The sequence below is a fragment of the Thermobia domestica genome, chromosome 16 (assembly GCF_964235325.1).
Source record: "Thermobia domestica chromosome 16, izTheDome1.hap1.1, whole genome shotgun sequence".
In the NCBI taxonomy this organism is placed as follows: Eukaryota; Metazoa; Arthropoda; class Insecta; order Zygentoma; family Lepismatidae; genus Thermobia; species Thermobia domestica.
In genome coordinates, this window is record NC_137469.1 from 183,214,507 (window position 1) to 183,235,417 (window position 20,911).

Here is a 20,911-nt window from a genome sequence, read left to right on the forward strand (position 1 = left end):
GAACATGTGCTGATACATTAGTTACCATGTTTAATGTCGTTCCTTCCTCCTCCTCCTCCTTGAGCTCCTTCGTGGCTAAGCGGTTAGCGTATGCGCCTATGGGGGGAAGAGCCGGGTTCGATTACCGACCTGAATTGATATAGTTCGGATTCCACGTTAATCAGTAGGTCCACGTTTCATATAGCCTCGGTGCTGAACGGGACGCTAAACTCAAAATCAAGCAATCAATCTCCCTCTTCCTAATAATAATAATAATATAGTAATGAATTGCTGTTAGCAGTAGGAGAAGGAGGAGGAGATAGAATGTTCTTATATAAATAAATCCAGGAGGCCAGGTGCGAATTACCGGGGGGACGAGGGGAATTTTCCCTCTCCATCACATTTTGTTCCCCCCCAAAGAAATCAACTCAAGTATCCCCACCGGTGATGCTCGCTTCCCTTCCCAAAAAAAAAAAAAAAAAAACGTTTAGTTTAACGCCAAATTTCACTGATTTTTGTCATTTCTTGTAAGTTTAATCTGCTAGCCGTATTTCGAAATGAGCGATTTAAACTATTCAGCTTTGGTCATTTCCAATTTCCCCACTATTTTCACCGTTGCTTAGTTTAACTATAATATTATGACTACAGTTGTTACTTGCAACGGTATCCTCATACCCTTCAGTTCGTCGTCGTTCGTGAATATTGAATGTACTAATTGCGCATAACAAAGTAGGATATGGATTTATAAATGCTCAGTGGTTGGCCAAGAAGTAAACAAATAGCTTTAATTTCAAAGTATAATTTTACTTTGTGATATTAACTCAAAAATTCGCTACACATATTGAAAGTAATTTTTCACTCTTTAAATTACAATATGAAGGCTAATGTAAAGAACCCCCTAATAGCTAAAGTAGAGTTAAATTCCTTGATAGCCTACTAACCTTGGCAAAAGGTTTTGGCAACAGAGGCAGATGCACTTTTGACAACGTGTACTCAACTTTGGCCAACGACGGATGCAGCTTCCGATGCGTGAACAAATAGCACAGAATAATGACTAATGTGTTCATAGTCTCTTCGCTGAATTCACCATCCTTGTCTCTCGCACACAGATGATGAAACAATCCAGATTTTAGAAGGAAAACAAAGGCAAGATTTCCTGGCTCGTGATAATGGAGGTGGGTTACAAAGCCGGCAAAATCCTGAGGGTTTCCAAGATCATCCAGCAATCTCTGAAGAGAAAAAAAATTACAAGTAATAAATGTAGTTCTTAATTCTCTACGAAAAATCACTTCACATTATTCTAACTGACACATTTATATTCAACAAAACCAATCAAAATTTCAGTGTGTATATGACTCCTAAATGGTGTAAATCTTGAAACTTCACAGCGTCTTCTCTCCTATTCAAAAATGAAAATGAAATGTTAAAGTTTTACGTCCCACGATTATGCCGGTAAGGCTGGAGTTGACGGTGATGATGAGAAATGAATGAAGTGGTTGAAAGAAGAAAGTGAGAAGAAACAGGAGAACCCCGAGAAAACCACGCACACGGCATTTGTCCACCACAAGGGTCAGTTGGCTCGAGCTGGGATCGAACGAAGGACCCCATTCACCAGAGGTGAAAGCTCTACCATTCAGCCACCGTGGCCTCTCTCTTCTATTCAGTTTTGTCTTTTAATTACTTCCTCTCTTGAAATCTTGACCGTCATTTTCAAGTTCATCTGAACACAAATTTCGGAGATCACAAGTTCCGTTGACTTTATGATTTTGTCATGTGACCATAACATTTTCATTACACAAAACACCTGTTCGACATGTACATTACCATTTAGTACTGCGATAATATACTGATATTTAACTTATAGTACGACTTCTTTAGTGCTATGTAATTATTTTCTAGTATCACATATTGTTAAGTCACATATTGGGGTCCTCCCTCTTAACGACCAACTTGCTAGGGATCAAATGTGAAATCTCGTAAGATTAATGCATTTTGAACTATTCAGCGACCAGTAGACAGTGGAGAAGCATATGTATCCTCTCTCAAGCGACCACTTCTTGCTTTCATTAATGTAACGAACATTGTACAGAGCCAAAACATTACGTGATTGGACTTTTCTCGTCAGCTATCTGTGCTCGGTTTTCCAGGACAAGCTAATTCATGTAGGAACAACAGTGCTTAAGATTTCAAATTAATATAAAATCAAGCCCGGAGACTTGTAGCATATATGTAAGTGAATGAGAGACAAATTTGAAGCTGATTTTCTTTAAATGTAGTTATTACAGTTACTTCTAACATTTATAACTATTCCTTACCAACACAATCATTACTAGTAACCAAACGCATACGCTACCAAAGTACTTAAAAAGTATCTATAATGTTGATTATAGACCCCTACCTTATTACGTGGCTTGTTCAACGTGTAACTTTTCCTAAGCTGTAAAAAAAATTATTTTTTAAGCTACATTTATAAAGTATACATATATGAGTAATTGAATCCTTCCTCACTTCTTCATATAATCCCTGTTGAGATTCAGGCATTTGTCTCAGCGTTGCACTAATTTGCCCAAACCCTTTGCAAGAAATTAGGGCTCTGGCTACTTAGCACTCTCCTTCACTTCTTTATCACCAGTTGACAGGAAGACCAAGTCGCTTATGTCGAACCTGAATCTTCTTCACGGAAACACGACTTGGTCTCTTCTTCTTAACGATAACAGCCACCTTCATTGAGCACGTACACACGACACAAAATTGAAGAATTAGGGTGAGAACGGCTGCTCTATTCTCCATATAGCCTCAATTTAGAGCCGAGTTACTTCCACCTTTTTCTGTTGTTAAATTTTACATTGCAAGATGAACGTTTCTAAACAGTTTAAACAGTGAAGTGGAATGTGAGGAGAATGTTGAATAGCCAGAGATACTTTCTTGGACAGAGTGTTAAACAGATTTTTTTGCAAACGGTTTGGACAAATTGGTACAACGCTGGGATAAATGCCTGAATCTCAATGGGGATTATGTAGAGAGGTAAGAATGAACCCACCTACACATATAGGTATAGCTTACAATGTATTTTAAAAAATAAATATTTTACAGCTTAGGGTAACTTATATATTGAACGAACCACGTATTTTTGGAACTTTTTGTGCGTCAAGAATAGTTCTGTTTTCTAGAAATCTTGACTGTCGTTTTTAGGTTCATCTGAATACAGATTTCGGACATCACAAGTTCCGCTGACATTATGATTCTCTTATCTGACCATAACACTTTCATTACACAAAACACCAGTTCAACATGTACATTACTGACTAATATTGTGATAATACATTGTAGTATTTTCAGCAGGTTTGATGCATTTACTTTTTGTAAAAAGGCACTCCGTAACAGACGACAATTATCATCATCCTTCCCATCAATTGTTAGTACAGATTTAAAATTTGTCATACAGTTCATTTCCACCGAAACTAACTTTAAATCTAATTTCTGTCAAATCCTTACATGGAAAATGCTGGTATAAGTGGAGCAACCGACACAGTTTTATACACATTGTCACTGCCACCAAAATTGTACGACTACTAAAAAATAATACAAAATTTAGAATTTTTCTTTTGCTTGTTTTTCATAAGTGAAAGAAGACAATGAAATGTAACTTACCACAATCATAGATAATGTTATTCTCAAACAGAAAATATGAACCTGAAGAATTTTCTGTGTCGCCACAATAATAATTTCCCCAAAATCTAAGTTAAGGCAGCGATTACATGAACAAACTCAAATACATTTGATTACGTATCATGTTGTTTTGGTATTGTGTGAACTACCTTTCAAATAATAGTTGTATTTAGTTTGTAATAAACAAAATAGTTTTAACATACAGTTTTAAAATTAAATAATGATGTTAATAATTATGTAAAAACAAGCAAAAGAAAAATGGTCAATTTTGTATTATTTTTAGTATGCAAGGCTCTTGACGTTCTTCGCTAAGTCACTCCCGACTTTTTAATATTTTAGTAAATAACTTAAAAAACAAAGAAAAATACAAAAGAAAAAAAAATATGGAAAATGAGCCACGTAGTATTTAATAAACAAAGAACTGTTTCCAAATATTTTCTTTTAGTCCAGAAATTTGGGTGCGCAGTTTATGACGTCACAATCGTTGGTCATAAAAAATTATACACTATACGGAAGATCTTGAAAACATTTAGTTCAAATAGCAGCCTTTTGTAGATAAGACGGTCATTTCATAAATAATGCATACTATGGCAACACTGCGAATGATGAAATCGAGGTAAATACTTCCGTTAGTTGAAGCTGAGGTCTTCAGCCAGCAGAACGTGTGCTTCTGCGCTCTCCGATAAACATAGTGTCGCTGTGACAAGTGTTGGAAATGGAGGCGGCAGGTATCTCGGGTAAAGTGTCTATTAAAGATCAAAGGTCGTACATAAAGACTGAAACTTTACGCGGCATAAAACCCACAGAAATTCAGTGCCTTACTTGAAATTTGTGGTGAGACAAGTGGACCGCAGTACAGTTTCTCGTTGGGCTACTCGTTTCTGTAGTGGTCGCATGAGGATAAAGGATAATGCAAGACCAGAAAGGCTGAAATCAACAACTGATGAAAGAAGTGTGCAACTTGTGGCAGATCGCCGTCTCATATGTGAAGAACTTTCTGACATCACGGGGATTCCATCTGAGTCAGTATATCGAATTATGACAAATGATTCACAGAAGAGAAAAATTTCTGTCCGATTGGATCCCCACTTCTTGACTGCTGAACGGAAGCAGACACGTCTTGACAATGCAACAGTGCTAAAACAAAGACTCAACGTTGAAAGTGAGGACTTTCTGCGCTATTGATGAAACGTGGATCAGACTGAGCAGGAGTCAACGATTGGCGAGCTCCATCGTCTCCAAGACCCAGAAAATTGTCGCCGATCTCAATCAAACATTAAGCAATGATTTTCGCTTACGGTCATCAACATATTATCATAACGGACAGAGTTCCATGAGGAAGAAGTGTCACAGCAGTGTATTATTGTGAGTTCCTGCTGAAATTCCGCACAAAAATGCACAAAACCCGACCACAGTTGCTCACGGCGCTCCATTGATTCTCCACGACAACGCTCGCCGGCACACCGCTACAGCTGTGTGTTAAAAGCTTCGCAAATACGGTTGGTAAATGTTACTTCCTGCTTCCTACAGTCCACCACACTACGACCTGTTCCCAAAGTTAAAACAACGTATGCGTGGACGTCGGTTCCCATGTCTAGAAGAGGGCACGGTGGCTCAGTGCTAGAGCGTTCACCTCTGGTGCTTGGGGTCCCGGGTTCGATCCCAGCCCCCGCCAAGTGAACTTTGTGGTAGACAAACACCGTGCTCGTGGGTTTTCTCGGGGTACTCCCGTTTCCTCCCACTTTCTTCATTCCACCATTTCACTCATCTCTCATTATCACCGTCTCCTTTAGCCTAACCGGCATAACCGTGGGACGTAAAACTCAAAGATTTCATTTCATTTTTTCCATGTCTAGAAGAGCTTTCTGCAGCCGTTACCCGAAACATTCGACAGCCTCACAAATATGGCATCCTAGATGGAATACAGAAACTACACGGGCGTTGGGATCCGTCATTGCTAAGCAGGGAGATTGTATTGAAGACCTGTAAAAAGAGATCCTCTCCAATTTATAAAATAATTCTCGTATTATCTGTCTTACTTCTTACATTTTCGATATCCATTTTCTTTACGTTATTCACTAAAATTCAAAAAGTTGAGGGTGAGGGTAGTGAAGAGCCTTAACATTGTAATAATCTGTCATAAATCAGTGTGCACTTTTGTTTGTTTGCTTGCTTGTATGTTCCTGTAGGGTGTTGTAATTGCATATTCACCCATGAAAACTGTCCGCTTTGTAATTTCCTATTCGACTCCTCACTTCTAACACGCTTTTGTGAACACATGAACAAGGTATATAATCTGTTCCTAAAAATCAAACTGCTTTATAACCGAAGTTACAGCAGCATTTAGAAACAAAATGCAAAAACACACTGGCAGTAAAAACAAAAGCTTCAACATCATATTTTACAAGTCTGAATCCAAATTTGGCAATATATCATAAGAACAGTAAGCTTTTGTTAACCTGGAGCTTTCTGCTTTTAGACTAGTAAATTCAGAATTGCATAAAAGGAAATTAACAGAAGCATTGTTGGCTGAATATGGAACTAGTTACAACTAATAAACAATTGAAGTATATAACCCAATTGGAAACGGCATATTGTCTTTCAAATCGTTAAGAAAATGAAATCTTTCAGTTTAACGTCTTACGTTTATGCCCTTTAGGTAAAGGAGACGATGGTTAAGGCAAGTGATTGATAATGGAATGATAAAGTGGGAGGAAACGGAAGTACCCGAGAAAACCCACGGACACGATGTTGTCCACCACAAAGTTACATGGCCGGGGATCGAACCAGGAACTCCACGCACCAGAGGTAAGCGCTCTACCACTGAGCCACTGTGCCCTCCTCCAAATCGTTAAGTAATCTCTCTTTATAATGGGGTGCGCTATGTCTGAAATTACACATCCGTATGCATTTCTGTTAAAATTGAACTAACACTTGATTTTTGTCTTTTCGGTGATGCTTTAAAATTCTGACACGGATGCCATTTTTTTTCATTCATCCAAATCCAATATAGCGGCTATCAAAGATGGCCGCCTTCGCGAATGCACAGCGCTGTCTTTAAAAGACTATATCTCCCAAACTAATTGACCAATCTTCATGCAACAAACACCAAACGACGTAGAAAATACATTTTTAAAAATTGACAAGAATTATTACTTATCAATGCAAATAATAACGTGAGAAATAATTTTATTTCAAATTTTGTATAGTTTATGATGTGTTTTCTTTATATTTTTTTTAAATATGTAACAAGTAAACGGCAAATAATTGAGAACAACGTTGTGTACCTTTTAAAAGAGTAATAAATTGTCTTTAAATTGTCATGTATATCATTCAATTTGCTTAAGAAACAACGAAATTATAACAAATTAATATTTCCTTTTTTTTTTTTTTTTTTTGTTTGATTTTCCCACATGAGTAAAGGGAGACCAAGATCTACAGGAAAACAATCATGAATCTGTGATCTACTCTCCAAGACAAGTAGTTTGATATGTCGCATGCTATACCCTGACAGACACCCCTATTAGCGCACCTCAAGTATATCACCATTTGTGCAAAATTTCTAAGAAGTTCCAGAAATAGCCATAAAATTCTAATGGAAAGATCTAGGAGGTTCTACAGGCTTCCGTTGCATTTTATTAAAATATTTTATTAAAAATAAATAAAACTAGGAAGCGTTACCCTACCGGGATAAATGAATTAATTTACAGACAACACAAAACTAGTTATAAAAAATTATTGAAGATAGCGAAACAAAATTATAACAGTAGGAAAATTCTTCAGCCACACAATAAAACAAAGGCAATGTGGAAAATAATTAAAGAGCTCAACATGCAAATAAGTAGTACCCATATAAATAGCATAATTTATGAGGGCGTGAACATGCCAAATCCAAAGGACATAGCAACGTCTTTTAATAAATATTTCACAAATGTAGGGCAAACTCTTATTAAAAACAAAGGAACTAGTAAAACTAACTTATCGGAACTTAAAATTAAAAAATGTGATAAATCTATATTCTTGAAACCAGTAACAGAGAGTGAAATAATCATCATAATAAAACAAATGAAAAAATCGAATTCGGCTGGGTCGGACGAATTATCTAACAATTTAGTAAAAAGTTGTTACAAATATTTAGTTAAACCATTATGTTATCTCTCAAATATTTCAATCGCCACAGGAACCTTTCCTGATAAACTAAAGATTGCTAAAGTTAAACCTTTGCACAAAAAAGGTAAACTCAATGAAATAGAAAACTATAGACCGATATCATTGCTACCCATCATAGGTAAAATTCTGGAAAAAATAATGTTCAATCGGGTTATGGATTTCATTAATAAATATTCTATTATATCCAACACACAACATGGTTTCTTGAAAGGTAAATCTACTGAGACAGCAATTTTTCATTTTCTAGAAAACTGCAGAAAGTTACTGCATGAGAAAAAATTATCTATAGAAATATTTTTAGATCTAACAAAAGCCTTCGATTTAGTAAATCATCATATATTGCTAGAAAAACTTAGTCGCTATGATATTAGAGGCTTAGCAAATAAATGGTTTGAATCATACCTTAAAGATCGGAAACAAGTAACTGAAATCACAGGAATAGTTAAAAATAAAATTCAAAAATGTGTGTCAAGTGAAGAAACTATTAATCGTGGAGTACCACAAGAATCAATTCTAGGACCACTTCTCTTTCTTCTTTATATAAATGATCTTTCTGAAAGTATTAATAGTTCATGTGTGACTTTATATGCAGATGATACAAACATAATAGTTAGTGGGAAAGATGAATGCGAATTAGCTTCAAACTGCCAAACGGCAATGAACCAACTTTCAAGTTGGATGAATAAAAATGACCTAATCATTAATGTAAATAAAACATGTGCCCAGTGGCGGCTCGAGAGTATATGAAATGGTAGTGCCAAAACGTAGGGTCTACACAATAAATAAGCGCATATCCGTAAAAAAAAAAAAAGTACATGTAAAGGCACAAATTACATTATATATATATATATATATATATATATATATATAGAGAGAGAGAGAGAGAGAGAGAGAGAGAGAGAGACAGACAGACAGACAGACAGAAAGAGAGTTATTTAGAATGAAGTTGTTTGTGCTTACAGTTAACTTATTATAAACATAAAGCAGATTTTGTCCAGCTTGCGTCCCCCTTCCCCAAACAACACACGGAAAACAAAGGATTGGCTACATCACAACCACAAATTCAACGTGTTTTTCAAATATATGTTCATATTAAATTGATGCAATCTTTCCTTATTACGGATCACTTGCTTAACACACAATTTTAAATTAGGCATTTGCTTTCCTAAATTTCCTGCTTCCAGTTAGTTTGTCGTCATATGATAGGGATGAAAACGGATATTTCACTAAATTGCTTGCCGCATTCATCGTAATGTATTATTCTGGTTTCACGGAAAGTAATTACAAATACAGAGAAAGAAGAAAACAACACTACACTTCAGTGGCGGATCCAGGGGGGCGATCGCTCTCCCAGAAGAATAATCTTTTTTTTATTTTATACATATAAATAAACCCATCCCAGAGTTTGAAGGTGTTAAAAGTAGCTCTAAGTAGCAGTATGACAACCCACCATCCCCCCAGAAGTCGGTTCTGGATCCGCCCCTGCTACACTTAAATACTCAGCATCAAAACTTCACAAAAATATATAATTGACAAGTTCATACACACTCCACATTCAACACCACAAACACTCAGGCGCACAATGTGTTTATGTTTCAATCAGGGGGGATCATACCTGGGTTGACAACACAATAACGAAATAAACTCCAAATCTTGGGAGGGTCAAATCTAGATGGTACATGTTGATATGTAATATGCAACTAGTTTGGAAACACTGCAATAGGAACAAGTGAATCAGGAGTCACATGTTAGAATTCCAGGCGACTTAACTCCAAATCAAAGCCCCCTTTCCTAGAGCATCAAAACATAAGACGAAACAAATCTTCCGCTTCGAGCCACCTTCGATCGTGGCACAAAACGCTAGTTATTTCTCCGTACTTTCCTCCTGCTCTCCGACTAACGAGCATGCGCACAAACCATTTTTAGAACAGTCAGGAGAGCACGGGAGAACTTGGCACAAACAGAGTCGAGATAGGCCTATGTAATGCTAGCGTGCGAGTAATTCTGTGCGCATTCAATCACTGAGCGCGACTCAAGCCAGCTTCTCGTGAGCAATGATGACGTGCAAGTAAAGTACTGTGCATAAAATTAAAAAGTTTGTTATTTAGTAATATGCAAATATTATTTATATTATTTTCTGTATTATTTGTGGTAGTGCCACGGCACATTGGCTCCCCTTCAGCGGCCGCCACTGCATGTGCCTTAAATTTTAACAATGGTAAAAGTAATCAAGCCAATGCAATAATAAAAATAAATAATACAACAGTTAAATATGTAGAAACTGCTACCTTTCTCGGAGTTAAAATATCTAATAATTTCAACTGGGAACCACATATAGAACAGGTAAGAAGTAAGCTAAGCAAACTATGCTATGCAATTAGATGTGTAAGAGATAAGATTAATGTAAAAACAGCTAAGTGTATATATTACTCAAATTTTCATTCTACCATAAAATATGGCTTGATGTTCTGGGGAAATGCACCTAAAAGTATTGCTATCTTTAGGCTACAGAAGAAAGTAGTAAGAATACTTGCAGGAGTAAAATGGAACTCTTCTTGCAGAAATATTTTTAAGGAACTTGGAATAATGACTCTTCCCTCAATGTATTTGTTCGAAATATTAATGTATTTGAAAAAACATAGTAGTGAATTAATTGTTAACAAAGACATTCACAGTTACAACACAAGAAGTAAAGACGACATTCACTTGCATGCACATAGGACAAATATATACAATAAATCAGTTACGCACAAAGGTACTCTATTATACAATCTACTTCCATCATGTATAAAAAATCAGGTCTCGGTCAATAGCTTTAGATCCAAACTTAAAAGGTACTTGAATGAGCATTGCTTTTACTCGGTTGAAGAATATGTAGAAAATAATTCGTATACGTAAAATTAAATGTATAGTAAGTAAATTATTGAAACCATAAGAATCTATATGTAGTAATAGTATGTATGTTTATGTATACTGGTATATATATAAATGACATGTCCAATTTCGTTGTATGACGATGAACGGATGCAATAAATTATGATTATGATCATTCTAGAACTTTCTGTACTTTTTCTAACATTATAGAACTTTCTAGAACTTTCCCCAACATTCTAGAACCAAAGGTGGCCATTTTCCATTGGGCTCGCACTCACTCGGGCTCGCGCTCATCTCTCTGGACTGGGCTCGCACTCGCTCGCGCTCACCTGGGCTCGCGCTCACTTCTCTCAACTGAGCTCGCACTCACTCGGGCTCGCGCTCATCTCTCTGGACTGGGCTCGCACTCACTCGGGCTCGCGCTCATCTCTCTCGACTGAGCTCGCACTCACTCGGGCTCGCGCTCATGTCTCTCGACTGGGCTCGCACTCACTCGCGCTCGCGATCACTTCCTCCAACTGAGCTCGCGCTCACTTCTGTCCACTGGGCTTGCACTCACCCGTGCTCGCGCTCACTTGTCTCAACTGGACTTGCGATCACTAGAACTCGCGATCACTTCTCCCAACTGGGCTCGCACTCACTCGCGCTCGCGATCACTTCTCCCAACTAGGCTTGCGCTCACCTGGGCTCACGCTCACTTGCCTCAATTGGGCTCGCGGGTATATGATGGGTATAAAGAGGTATTAAAATCTAGATTTTGACTAGCAGTAGGCCTAATTCAGTAGAAAATAGAGCTATTAATGCTATATATCAGTTGTCAGATATAAAAATAAAATAATAAAGATGTTGCAAGGTTTAATGTATTAAACTTGGGCGGACTTTGAGGAACTTGAAATAAAATGATCCAGATATTTAAATCTGGGCTTTGACTACTAGTAGGCCTAGTTCCTCAATAGAAAATAGGCTATATGACTAACGTCATATAGGAGTTATCAGACATCAGAATAAAATATTAAGTGTGTTGCAGACTTCAAGTCTTAAGGCTGTCATCACACTTGCAGACCAATGCTCATTAAATGAATCTCTTTCTTATTTACTATGATCAAAACAACTTATGAACAAAAAAAAAAAAAAAAAAAAAAAAAAAAAAAAAAAAAAAAAGCTTAGTGTTAGTAAATACGAAATAAACTTGTTCGAGTGTTTATCTGCAAGCACGACGGCAGCATTAAGAAGCAAAGCCTATCTGAGTATGATGATTTCGTAAAATTAAAAAAAAAAAATCACCAGTCCTGTTAGCAAGAAAATTCTATTATGTAAGTACTCATGCCTTATCATGAAATTATTTTAATGCAGTTGATGAATTGTCAGGCTTATAAGAAAAATTTGGTTCGAAAATTTCCAGGGCCAAAATTAGGCTTACTGTCGCCCATGCTTCACCCATTAAACTTGCAACATCCCTATTTTATTCTGATATCTGATAACTGCTATACGACATTAGTAGCTCTACTTTGTACCGAGTTATTTGGCCTATTTGTAATTGTAGTCAAAAGCTAGATTTTAATATCCAGGGCATTTTATTACAAGTTCCTCAAGGTCTGCCCACGTTTAATACAACGCAACTCCGCAACGTCCTTTATATATATATATATATATATATATATACCTGATAGATAAGTCATATAAGATAGTAGCTCCATTTTCTGCTTAGGAAGTAACTAACACCTGAATTTCAATATTCGGTGAATTTTATTACAAGTCCTTCAAGGAAGCTTATGTTTGCTATCGGTGAGCTTTTGTCCATCACTGTAATATGAGACTGTCGGTGAGCTTTTTGCCGGTGAGCTTATGTCCAACACCCACATTACGCATAGATATCTCTTGTTTTTAACTAACACAAAGATTCTTAGGTTTTAATTTTTTATTTATTTATATTTTTGTGAGAAGACAGCTTTAGAAGTAAAATTAGAAGTAGAAATTTAGGGAGACATTACAGGTATTCAATATTCGTGAAATTACAGAACTTATAATAACAAGAGCTAAACGTTTCCCGAAAATCTGCTAAACGTTTGGTAAAGGAAGTAACAGGATCTGATATCAGTGACTCTAAGTGTTTGTTAAAACCATTTTATAATAAAACAGCTACCTCTGCGGAAACTAGAAGCAAACCAAAAGGTAAAAGGGAACTTTATCTGATCCCTTTATATCGGTTTGAATGTAACACAACGAAATGATAGTACTTCAGAGGGTATTGAAATGTCAATGGTCTCATAGGCTCCAGTAATACTTGCAGGAGTTCCGGCCTATCCTACAGGGATGTGCTAATCAAAGCACTAAAAATTAGAGATTTTTGAGAAATGTTGGTAGTGTATACCTGCAGAGCAATAACTTTTATATATAGAGAAAAGGAAAAGTAGAAAAATATTTTCTAAATTTTTTAAAATGTACTTTTAATCGGAGGGGGCTTGTAAGAGAAGTAACACCGATAAAAATTAAAAGACATTTTGTTGCTTCAAACTAAAAGAAGAAAACTTCCCTACTATATTAATTGTTGTATACAACAATCAGGGCCGGACTTCAGCGGATTGGACCGATTGTTCCCAGTTGGGTCCCGCGCTAGAGTGTAATCTACTATTCAGTGCCGTCTTAGCAGCATAATGTTCCCCTGTGGAAACCAGTGTGGCTCCTATGACTAAATTCTGCAAGTAATACATGCAATTAATACATTCTGCTCGCGGGTCCCTCTGCCAAGTGATCATCAGACTGTTAGATGGCTCTGTTACTCTTGGCTTGTGAAATACAATAACATATTGTAATACATGTACATCCATGAACATAAACAAGGGAGCGTATAGCCTGTTGGCCTCTATCTAGAATTTCAGGGAGTGAATAGTTTGTATTAACAAACAAGCAATATTTTCTAAAGTTAATTCTGGAGTAGTTTCTTTATTTCTTTACGTTTCCAACTTCCGATGAAAAAAATAGGTCTATTAAGAGATATGACACCTCAATGAATACCAGGATGATATAGTCTTAATTAGATTTCTTTACTTGTTTTTCTGGAACCGGGAGTCCCACAATAGTGTTCCCATTCGGGCCTGCATCTTCTAAGTCCATTAGATTACTTTTTCCCCTTACCTTGAAGCAAGAAAACTTTAATTTTTTAACTTTGTGACTTCCCTCAGGAGCAACCACTACTTTTAATTATGTATTTGAAAGGATATTGTCCTGCTAAAATACATTAAATATGAATATTTCTTAATTTAGGCCAAGTTAAGGCCTAAAACTGAAAATTAAAACTGAAAATTTGAAAGTATGCGTTGATTATAGCCTGTATTTTGTTAAAACAACACCAAAGAAAATTAGAAGTTAATGGAAGCTCAATAAAGATGTTTATGAATGAAATTTACGTCATAACATCAGTTTGAGTCCAGCAAGGGTACATTTTTTGCGTTGGCCTTTTCATGGGAATGCACTTCTCAAATATGTCATAAATTAATTTATAGAATTCTTCTACTGCTTTATTTGGATCCGTATATTCGTTTAGATATTGCCAATCTATTCTCGCTAACTCATTATAGAGATTATCATAATTTCCTTTCTTAAAATTGAAACCAAATATGTTTCTTTTGTTTTTTATTCTAGATGATTTAACATGCTGAAAGCTTATACAAATAGATGGGTGGTAATTATCTTCTTTAATTAATGGGCGTGGTTCTCTTATTACTGTTACATTGGAAAGATTACTTATTACTAAATCTAATGTTCTCCCTAAGCTATTTGTAACATTATTGAGTGATTCCATGTCATGATATAACATAAAATGATAGAGACTTTGGGATTTACTCGTTGACTGCAGAAAATCAAAGTTTGTTCCAGTTATTTCAGGCAAATTCATATCACCTACAAGGAGAATAGTGCTACCTATCGTACAATTACTTTCGATAAAATGAAAAAAATATTCGTATAATGATAGATGTGAGTTTGCTTCAAAATACACAACACATATATAAAGCGGTTTGTAATTAACCATAGTTTTCACTAGAATGCCTTCTGGGTTCTGGTCAGTAACAGTCACTTAACTCACTTCCAGGTTCTGTACTGCCAGCAACACCCCACCCCCTTGCTTTACCACTTGTATTATAGTCCCTATCATTATCATTTTTTGCGTTATCTACAACACACTTGCTGTCATTATTACATAACACATCACTGCACTCACTTTGAGAAGTCTTACCTTGTTGAAGGTCATTCTCCCTTGTTTGTCAAGGGATGCTTCTTCCTCCAGGGCGTGGTTGACCTCTGCCCCTTCGAGCTCCATTCCTTGTTTGTCTCAAAGCTGGAAACTCTTCATCACTCACCCCCACAGGCTCTGCAGGTGATCACACACTACAAGAAGCACCTGCAACTGCTGAATTTTTTGAAGCGTCTCCATTGTTCACACTCACTGAACACACACCAACTGTATCACTTAGATTTTTGTCATCTGTGTTTCGTAGGTCCTCGATAGTATAAGATTTCCCATCAATATACAACTTATCGAATTGCATTCGCACCCTTTGTCCGCGTGCCTTGGCTTGAACCCGGTATTCATTGAGTTCTCTTCTAATGGCTCTAATACTATAGGAAAAATCCTGACTTATACGCACAGGTGTCCCCTTGGCACGATATGCATTTTTCAGTATGGCCTCTTTCCTTTTGTAGTATGCAAATTTAACAATGATCGGTCTATTTTTGCCCTTACCCATTCTGTGAGCTCGGTCTATATCAAGCGGATTCAGTTCAATTTGGAGTCTGTTTTTAATAAAAGTCAAACAACATCAAAATCGAGTTGTAACCAGGGGTAAAAATTGATCTGAAAAGGTTGAGGAACGCATGACGTCATGTCATCCCTTGTGCCTATCTTTGTCCACTATATTTTTTAGGAAGTGGAGGGACGCCATGGATATTTTTGGAAGTGGGAGATGACGTCCCCCGTGTTTTCCTTCACTTTTAACTCTGGTTGTAACAAACGACACGCTATCGTTTCAGGGTACGGTAGCTTTCGAAAAAAGACTTTAATGAAAGGAGGTGTGTGTGTGTGTTATTTATTTTTTTTTATGTTGAATTGTTATCTTTCTTTTTTTAATAGCCCATTGACTTATATGAGGAAGTATTTTTCTTTTAAATAGACGAGATTTTACTCATTCAATTTTAATAATTTCTTCTTCTGGCCTATTTAAGGGTTCCTTGCTTTAAAAATATTCAATGTTATATTGTTTTAGTTTTTATTTATATATATTAAAATTACATAATACAGTGGTTAAATTTCGCATAGAATACATTTAAAGATCTCAAGAAGAAGTAGTCAGTAAAATTAACTGGCTTAAATTCTTTGTTTCCTCATATAAATTAATGGGCTGAATAACCATTATGATGCAAGTTATCAACATTCTTAAGAGCTACTCTTGTTTATTGAGATTTAAAGAAGTTATAATTAAATAATATATAATTATTTCGCTCGACTTTTCTATGAACGCACACTTCATTAGTTGTTAGTAAAAAAATTTCCTACTTCGCAAGGTCAAATAGTTTCCTTATTCTATGATCTCGCACACACACACACACACACACACACACACACACACAAAAGCTTGGGTCATGTAAGTTGTTACTAAAACAACAAAAACAAATACCTGCCTCAAATACCATCCTCTCATAATAGGCATGAAAAAGTCGGTTCTCTATCGAAAGGTGTTTGAAGTCCTCTGGACAATAAAATAACAGCTCAGACCTCAAGAATGATTTTTCATTTTGTAAAGTTGTTTAATTCTTCCTTTACAATTCTGCACATGGAATGAATTTCCTATTTTTTGACTCTAAAGCAAATTAGTCCACGCGAGTGTGAAGTGAGCGCGGGCTCGCACTCACTCGGGCTCGCGCTTATCTCTCTGGACTGGGCTCGCACTCACTCGCGCTCGCGCTCACCAGTCTCAACTGGACTCGCGATCACTAGCGCTCGCGATCACTTCTCCCAACTGGGCTCGCACTCACTCGGGCTCGCGCTCATCTCTCTCGACTGAGCTCGCACTCACTCGGGCTCGCGATCACTTCTCCCAACTGGGCTCGCACTCACTCGCGCTCGCGATCACTTCTCCCAACTGGGCTCGCGATCACTTCTGTTAAGTGAGCTCGCGCTCACTCGGGCTCGCACTCACTTCTTTCGATTGGGTTCGCGCTCACTAATCTCAAGTGGGCTCGGGCTCGCGCTCACTTATTTCATTGGGGCTCGGGCTCGCTCGCGCTCAATTATTGAGCCCGAGCCCGGTTGAGCGTAAGTGCCGAGCTCACGAGCGTCGGGCTCGCGAGTTTGGACACCTATGTCTAGAACTCACCCGAAAATTCAAGAACATTTTAGAACTTTCTTAAAAATTATAGTGTGTTCTAAAACTTTCTCGAACATTCTAGAACTTTCCAGAATTCAGTGGGGTTTTTAGAACGTTCCATTAGAATTCAATTGAAGTTTCTGGAACTTCCTAGTAGTCGGACAAAGTAAAGTATATAAGTGCGGCGGAAAGTGGAACTACTCACAGTTAGCAGGGGAAACTATGCGGTTACTTGCCGAATTTCAATTGCAACGTAAGTATTGTATCTTATCACTTGCTTTACGTTACCTTTAGTCCTCTTGTGACTTACTCTTCGTTTCTAAAGTGTTACCCCAATTCTTTCTTGTATTTTTAGAAATGAAACTGTGTAATTAACTTACAAGATGGAGTCACCAAATCCGAAAGAACTTGATTATAATCTCTGTATCGTGTGACAGGATCAGAAAAGAGTCACCAAATCCGAAAGAACTTGATTATAATCTCTGTATCGTGTGACAGGATCAGAAAAGAGGAGACGTCACTCGAAACCCATCTCTTGAATCACTAGAAAAGCTAATAACAATTGCAGTGGACAGAAGCAAATTTGGTGATCTTCAGTATTCAGCTGTCGCATCTCTTCTTAAACCGTTATCTCCTGAGCATCTGCAGGAAAAGGCAGCATTCTTCCACAAAGTCTGTTACTCTAGTTTAGTTCACAAAGGACACTATGATAAATCGAAGCGGAGATATGAGGAGGCTTTAAAACATGGATCCATAGTGCCTACGGTTGCGAAAAGAGGACGTCCATCGAAATTAACAGTGAATAGTGCAAGTTCGGAGACAACAGTGGATGCTCCAAGTTCAACAAGGTCCTCTACCTTTCCATTTGACAAAAACAAATGCATATTTTGTCAAGAGGCTGAGGGTGAACTTCATTTAGTGCAGACGTTGTCCATGGGGCAAAAAATTAAGAACGTTACTGAAAATAGTTCTGATGAATTGAAGTGCCGCCTTTTGAACGAACCCGGGGACGCAATTGCATATGACATGGAATACCACTTAAAATGAGTGGTGTATGCTGAAAGAAGAAAATCTTTATCAGAACTACATGAAACTGGATTGTTAACATCTTCGGCAGACGTTTTGGCTGACGTCGAATTACTAAATATCTTGCAATGCATATTTTATCGGGATACAGATGCTATAATAAGTATGCGGGATGTCAATACAACTTATTTTAATCTTCTCTCTGAGAAAAGTGGAAAGATAGTTGATGGCAATTATAAGCGTTATCTGAAATCACAAATACAGAAGAATTTACCAAATGTGAACTTTGTCCGTCCACCACAAATGAACGCTCCTGAGAATCTCTGTGCTTCCAAGACGATTGAAAAGGCCGTTCATAGCTTCGAAAACATTTCTCATGCTGACGCAACTGCAGTACTCAAAGCATCACAAATAATTCGTGACGAAATCCTTGCCAATGAACACTGGAAATTTGATGGATCTTTTGACAGGTATAGCTCTTTGCCAATCCTCCAACAGTTCATGTGTTGGCTGATACAAAGCTGTAAGTCAGAGATTCAGACAACACGACGAGCTGAAGAAGTTAATAAAGCCGTGAACAACTTATGCCAATTGCTGTCGCTAGCTGGAGATCTGATCGACAAATTAACTATCATCCAAAACATGACGATAGTAATTTCCGACAACAAGCTGATATACCATTAACCATTGGGTTTCCGCTACTCATTCATCATAAAACAAGAAGCAAACAACTCGTAAATGCATTGGAGAACTATTGAATTGGAGTTAATTATAAGAAAATAGAGAACATTGAAGTTAGATTTGCCCATGCAATGCAGACAGAAGTGATACAGTATGATAATGTTCATATACCTTCATTCACAGTTAAAGAGAAGCCAATGCGGTTTGCCATTGATAACATCCACTTTAATGAAGATACAGCCACAGGAAAAGACACTTTACACGGAACTTGCACCGTAATGTATCAAAAGCAGTATTCCAATGAAGTAACGATGGTTTAGAAGTTGCGCTTCAATCTTGAAGGTAAGATCAGTCACGAAACACTTGCTCAAAGTGTGTACATTCGTCAGTTTTCAGCTCCAGTTCTTCAGCCACAGACTCGCAAAGGTTATTGTATTTCTAAACCAGAGGAACTACAGATGTGCAATGACAAGGGCATTGGGTGGATTATATCATCATGTGCATGCATAGCAAATTCACGCACATGTGATCCAGAAGAAGAAAATGAACGTTGTGGGCCAAAACCTGTTGCGAAGTTCATGATTCCTTGGACATCGTACAACGCTTTTCTGTCCATACCAGTTAAAAAGACCAACGTTTCCGTTATTGCACCCATTTTAAGAATTCTACCCACAGAATATTCAGGACTATTTAGCGCCCTGATGAATGCACGACGCATCTGTGATTTAGTTATGGGCTTCAATTCGCCATGTGTTGTAACCCTTGATATGTCTTTGTACGAGAAAGCATAGAAACTCATGGCCCGCGAGGATATGAGAAGAAAATTCGTACTGCGTTTGGGTGAACTCCACACTGTCTTGGCATGCTTGCGTTCTCTAGGATCCTATATTGAAGGTAGTGGGCTTGATGACTGTTGGGTTGCTGCTGGAATTTACAGCCCCACTATCGTCCGTCAAAATATTCAGGGAAAACATTTATACAGAGGAATAGAAGCACACACGTCTATGGTGCTCGTTCTCTATTCCCTATATCTGGATTGCACATGGCAGAAATATCCAAAGAAGACAGAAATATATCCAACCTTGAACAAGCTTCTTACTGCGGTATCTTCTGATCCAACATGTGCACAGGAAATTAGAGAACATAACAATGTTATGTGCACTATTCAGGAGGAAAAATTTGGAAGCATTCTGGAAGAGGAAGATGGACAATTGAGTGATATGGCTAAGTTTGTAAGGAACTATATGAAGCAATTTGAAGCTATGCTGCGCTACATTCGGGCCACAAGGGAGGTCAACTGGTCCCTTCATCTTTCTGCTCAAGAAGACCTCATAAAATATTTCTTTGCAAATGATCAACTAAGCTACGTCAGAATGACCACTCTGTATAGTGCAGAAATGCGAGATCTACAGAAAAGCAAGCCTGAAGCATTGGGAAACCTAAAAGAAGGAAACTTTTGCTTCAACAAGTCTGGTCATCCTTTTACATCGACTGGCTCAGATCACGAGATAGAACATCAGATTCGATCACTAAAAGTAACAGGAGGCATCACTGGATTGACACAAAATGAGTCAGCTCTAGATCGCTATCTTTGGTCGGCACCCGTTGTAACTCAAGTCCTCCAAGAATCTGAAATGTTATATGGTTCAAAGGAATACGTGTAGTCACATAACCATCCTAGTCTCGTTGGAACTTCAAAAACTCGAGTGCTCCAAAATGCAGACGAGTTGAGAAAGATTTTAATTCACTATGGTAATCCTTTTGCTGGAAGAGGAGAGCTTGTAAACATCACAACCAAAGCAGTTGTTCCCAAGAAAATAAAAACAGATATTCTTCTCCGTGATGACAAGGGACCAGAGTAAACAGACCAGTTCGTGAAATCTCGACGTCACGGTTTCGCGCAGACAGTGTTTGATAAAATGAGGAAGCTTAATTTGGGGTCCTTCAAACATCTGCCGAAGAAGCTAACAAAAACTGTAGCCGGTAAAATCATCAAATTGAAGGAAGAGAGAAGTTTGTTAGCGCGGTTTGTAATCATCTGTCGTACACGCAATGACAGAGATAAAAAAGAGATTGGAGAGTTTGAACTATCTACGGTCCCTCGAGCACTCTTTGCTGCAGATGGTTCGCTCCTATTGGGCACAGATAAA

General features: G+C 37.5%; 1 protein-coding gene across 2 annotated transcripts in view; it reads right to left on the minus strand.

The window, feature by feature from the left end:
• The window catches only part of LOC145673540 (putative ATP-dependent RNA helicase DDX60), a 140,423-nt gene that overhangs the window by 19,594 nt on the left and 99,918 nt on the right, over window positions 1-20,911 (minus strand). Inside the window, exon 6 of one of the 2 annotated variants that reach the window (XM_081743342.1) lies at window positions 921-1,208. In XM_081743342.1, coding sequence (XP_081599468.1) covers window positions 921-1,208 — 288 coding nt within the window. Of the gene's footprint in view, window positions 1-920; window positions 1,209-20,911 lie in introns of those variants that run through there. The other variant, XM_081743343.1, reaches the window with a different exon arrangement.